General features: G+C 41.0%; 1 protein-coding gene across 7 annotated transcripts in view; it reads right to left on the reverse strand.

The window, feature by feature from the left end:
• The window catches only part of TCF12 (transcription factor 12), a 178,416-nt gene that overhangs the window by 8,424 nt on the left and 164,718 nt on the right, over window positions 1-5,274 (reverse strand). For all 7 annotated transcript variants that reach the window (XM_009280362.2, XM_009280361.2, XM_009280365.2 and 4 more), the window contains 2 exons: window positions 2,463-2,577; window positions 1,469-1,640 (listed from right to left, as the gene is read on the reverse strand). In XM_009280362.2, coding sequence (XP_009278637.1) covers window positions 1,469-1,640; window positions 2,463-2,577 — 287 coding nt within the window. The remainder of the gene's footprint in view (window positions 1-1,468; window positions 1,641-2,462; window positions 2,578-5,274) is intronic.

Here is a 5,274-nt window from a genome sequence, read left to right on the forward strand (position 1 = left end):
AGATTACCAGTGTTGGAGCCACCTCTCCGTGAAGACAGGCTGAGAGTTGGGGTTGTTCAGCCTGGAGAAGAGAAGGCTCCAGGAAGACCTTATAGCAGCCTTCCAGTACCTGAAGGGGGCCTACAAGAAAGGTGGAGAGGGACTTTTTACAAGGGCATGTAGTGATAGGACAAGGGGTAATGGCTTTAAACTGAAAGAGGGGAGATTTAGATTAGATGTAAGGAAGAAACTCTTCACTGTGAGGGTGGTGAGACACTGGCACAGGTTGCCCAGAGGAGCTGTGGATACCCCATCCCTGGAAGTGTTCAAGGCCAGGTTGGACGGGGCTTTGAGCAACCTGGTCTAGTGGAAGGTGTCCCTGCCCACAGCAGCGGCGCTGGAACTAGATGATCTTTAAGGTCCCTTCCAACCCAAACCATTCTAGGATTCTATAAACACCTCTAGGAAAAGTAGTGGCAACATGCTGCCCCTTGAAGCAAAAGATGAACCCAAACTACCACTTCACTCAATTACTGGCGAACATTCAAATAGTTAAGAGATAACTCAGCCATCTTGTCAGGTGAAGAATAAATCACTTTCAACAAACAGTTTTTGCTAGTTTCCAATATATCAGCTTATATAAAAAGGCATTCAAGTAATTTTCAATTTACTGTGCTTATTTAGAAGTTTTAGTTTTGTTAAAGACCTTCCTGGCCAATTTTAGAACTATTTTTTCTTTGAATACGCAGTGTAGAGCTAAACAGTTCTATTTAGAATTCTTGTATCACTTCAAATGATTATATTAAGTTGCATAGCTTTTTTTTTTTAATATAGGACTGTCCAACTAAGTCTAAAACTGTGCAAAACCTCTGCTCTACTAAAACGCCGTTAGTCACAGGTGGTGGTATAGACTCCGCTGCCTGTGGTTGCAAAATTCTGATTGTTTACTGTTGTTTCAAATTTCAACGCTCATGTCAGGCCTAGGCAGATCCAGAAGCGTTTTACCCAGTGTCAACTCCAGGTTTTTTGTCTGTGGCTTGGGAGGAGAAAAAGTGTTTAAAAAGGATATTTACCTGTCATACTCACCCCAGCCTCCGGGTTATCAGGCTGCCGCTCTCCATCACTACTGGCTCACATTGAGAAGCGCAGCCCTGGCCCAGGTACAAAGTACCACAAATTTCTAACATCCTCCCATCCCCTATGCTGGGCAGCGCCCTCAATCTTTTACTACTTATCTGTACAGGCAGATATTAAGCAAGGCACTAACATAAGGGAATGCACACTTTTCAGGTGATTTTCCCAGAAAATCCTCTATCTTGAATTTATTCAATAGATACAAATACTGTAAACTATTGATCCATTTCAGCTGCCTATTAATATCTGCACCGAGGTAATGCAAAAGCCTTGAAATAAATTTATCAAACTTAAGGACAACGTGCTACAGAGCATTAACGAAGCACAAATTCTCTAGGTCATGTCAGCAACCCACCTTGTTCTGCCTCTAGATGAGACCTTGATATCCTTCTGGGAGGACTCATCATCTGATTTCATGTCATCCGATGAGGGGGGTTCGTGTATATTTTCATCCTTCTCCTTATGTTCAGACTTGATTTCTGTTGGACCTATAGCCACAGACTGGCTCTGTAAGCCACCTGACAACGCTGCAAGCAACCAGAGATCAGCATGAGCATCACAGGAGTGAAACGTTTAAGAGAATCTCAAGCAGACATTGTCGATGGGAGGCCAGAGCTGAGCAGAAGTTTGGGAAGACAACAGGAGGAACTACGCTCTGGCAACAGAAACAAGACAAATCCTGGTACACTGCTGAACTTGGACATGTGTCATGGGTTGTAAAGGGATATAATTCATAGAGCAGCTTGATCAGTAACTGCTTCGTCTAAGAAAGACACTGTTGCAAGACAAAAGGACATTTAGCGAAGTAAGGAAATTTGCACCTCATGTCTGGGCTGCAAATCTAAGGGCAGAGCTCCACTGACATCAAGGCTTGGGCTTAGGCCAAATGTGCAACACACACATCCCTAAATGGTGCAAGCACGCTAACGAATAAGCTGACTTCTGTTTTCTATAGCTTACTTCTTTAGGCTAAAAATTGAGGGAACTGTAAACACTTGTGTGGAACGACTTCCTTTTATTGGCTAGACCGAAATCTGGCCTCAGCTCACTCTGCAACCCTCCTGGCTGATTGGGAAACGGCCGCAATACTGCAAATGGCATTATGGCTCCTTAAGCCGGAAGAATGCGGCTGTAACGCAGAGTCTTCTGCTGAAACTATACTGGGATGAGTCTGACACAGGGATGCCCTCAAAATTGTTACAGGAATCCCCAACAGTGGTGGTGTATAGGATTTATAGTTAATTTTTATTTCTCAACATTATCTACGTCCCTATCCCCAAGATCTACAGCCTCATTGGCTCTGGATTACTGCAGACCCTGTTCAGCACTTAATATTGCTGGAAAGTTACCTCTGTAGCTTTCTGGTGTTTTATGATTTAGTTCCGTGCTCTGAGCAGAAACTGTACTGGGAAGAACCGAATGGTTGCTGTTGAGGCTGACACTTTCTTCCCGATGAGTCCCAACCTAAAGCAAAGCAAAGCAAACATTTCTATTAAAGATGTGATTCAAAGAAATAGTCCAAAAATAGAAGTTTAAAAGACTTAAAGTATTTGCTGGATTAGAGACCCGAGTTAAAGTTCTAGCTCAGTAAAGGAAAGATTTAGTTGAAAGATGCTGTTACACTAAACCACTTGATTACACCATACTGGATTAAGCTGTGTTTCAAGCAGTGACCAACACCTGTTTGGAATAACGTAGCAACCTAGCAAAATTTTTTTTCAATATTTTCCCACAGAACACTACAGAATTTTCTCCTTGATTTATACCTCAAGGGTGTAAGATTTGATTAACCTTCGATTGCTTTAAACTATACAACTAAAAACTCTAGTACTCACAACATTTTGATCCTTAAAAGAAAATCATGGGGAATAATGGTCTTCATCACATGTGAAAGGTGTGTACGCCACCCTACACTCATGTATACAGATACATACACACATATATTTATAAAACATATAAATAACATCTCCTCACTTCTTGTTGGCTGAAACAGGATTACGAACTGGATCTAATATCAAAATATTATTTTATTCCCTTTAATAACTTTCTCTCATTTTCCTCCTTTCTCAGCTAAATACATTTAGTTTAGTCCCATTACAGAATCGTACGCAAGTAATCCAGGCATCTAACTATTCTCGCCACCCCTCTCAGTATTTTCTAATCTGCTCCTTTGTAACACATCACGATTAAATTTCTAAGCAGCAAGCATGGAGATGAAGAGTCTTTAACAAATTCTAATTTTGCATAAACTTGAATTAATGCTACTTAATAAGATAGCTATGAGTGCGCATACCTAGCTTGAAGAGGCAAATTTGTTAAAAAACTGCTGCTCAATACAGAACACTGTTATCAGTGCAAACCTCTATAAAAAAAGAATGTTCTTTTGTTTGAAAAAGGAAGAGGTAAAGACACGCTGCCTGTATTTAAATAATTTGGAACGCGGACCATTTAAAGCTTTTGATTCCTAAAGACACAAAAGTCCTTTAAATATTTATAATATAACCAACATAATACAATTAAACAGTTAAAAAACTGAACAAAGATGAGGGATTCTACTATTATTTGTATAGTTGCAAAAATTGGCTACAGATGAAGCTTTTTATTGGAACAGTAGCAAACATGTCAACTAGAAGATTAAGCCTTTAATTAAATAGGTTTATTGCCTGGAGTTACACATGAGAACCACTGTTTTTCAATAAATCCTTCAATCCTAGTAAACTGCTGAGCTTTGAATCCCTCTTGAGTAATTAATGCAGCTTTTACCTTTCATGTCTTAGTATGGGTTTTACCCAGAGAGAGATAAATACCCTTATGCAAGTTTATCCTTTGTTTAATATACACTCGTTCCTCTAAGCTAACGCAGAGGAACACGAAAGGAAAGGGGGGAAACACCCCCGGCAACCCGCAACTAATAGCAGGTCATTCCGGGCTGCTATTTGTTCCGCAGAAAATCTCCTCTTGTATACTGCGGAATATCTGTTGCTGTTTAAAGTATATTTTATCTTCCTTTGTGTGCAATAGGCTTTGTTTGTGGGAAGTTCTACTACGGATACAGTCATCTCGGCTCCTGCAAGTGTCGTGAATTCACTGGGAGAAAAGGAGCGGAGCCCGGGTCTTTCAGCCTACGATACAAAACTCCTCGCAACGGGAACGTGAAACTCATTCTCCACACCGAACTTCCAAAACCGAGTCCTTCCCTAATTCTGCCCCGCAGGTTGTGTGTTTTATTTTATTCTTCTGGTCATGCTTACTCCTAACACATGAGGGTGCTTTTATTCAAGCTATAGACTATTAATCACTTCAGGGCCAGGTTTGTTCCAAAATCTACTACTTAAAAAAGGCAAAGATTTCTTAAAGCTATGTACGAACAGAGCAGCTGCCAGAGCCCTGGCAACTTTCAAATCTAGAGCTAATCTAAAAGTGGCAGATTAGCAAATCAGTTCTGATAAAGGCAGAAAATAGATTAGAAATAAAAACTGAATTCAAGTCCACGTTCCAGTCCTTTGAAACAGGCTTACAAATTCATAGCATACAATTTAGATTAACAAGATTTATACAGAAATCTTAAGAGCTAAAGCGTTACAAAACTGACCACAACAGGAATTTATCTCTGATGTACTAGAAAAATCCAAACAGGCAAACAAAAAAAATCCCCAAACCAAAAGACTTGCTGAAAGTCACTGTAACCCATATGAAGGCCAAGAGCTCCGTTTCCTATAAACACAACTTATCAGTGGCTGCTTCAAGGTACCAAATGGGATCTTTAGTATCTTAAACATCGAGTTTAGAAAATTTATTTTGCTTTTCTTGCCCTCAACTCCCACTTCACAGAAAAAGAGGCTCTCCCCATCTGTATTTCAATGGAGTGCAACCTTGGGCTTCCTTTAAGTCTTCTGAAAGCTCCGACACCTTCAGAACAAACAAGCTTGCGACACGTTTTGTTACTATTATTTATAAGTAATTCTCAGTCAAATGATTTCCTAGCACTACGGGTGGCTGGGGCGGTGCGTGTCCAGCTCCAGGGGCAGAGACCTCCTTGCGGCTACGCAGCTTGTCCTCGGGCTCGCCCTCGGGCGCCAGGGCACTCCTCACTACACTGCTGCTACAAAGATCCCCCGTTATAAAAACCCTGGTGAAATACCCGCGGAGCATTCGCAGAAG

This window comes from Aptenodytes forsteri, unplaced genomic scaffold (assembly GCF_000699145.1).
Source record: "Aptenodytes forsteri isolate BGI_AS27 unplaced genomic scaffold, ASM69914v1 Scaffold83, whole genome shotgun sequence".
Taxonomy (NCBI): Eukaryota; Metazoa; Chordata; class Aves; order Sphenisciformes; family Spheniscidae; genus Aptenodytes; species Aptenodytes forsteri.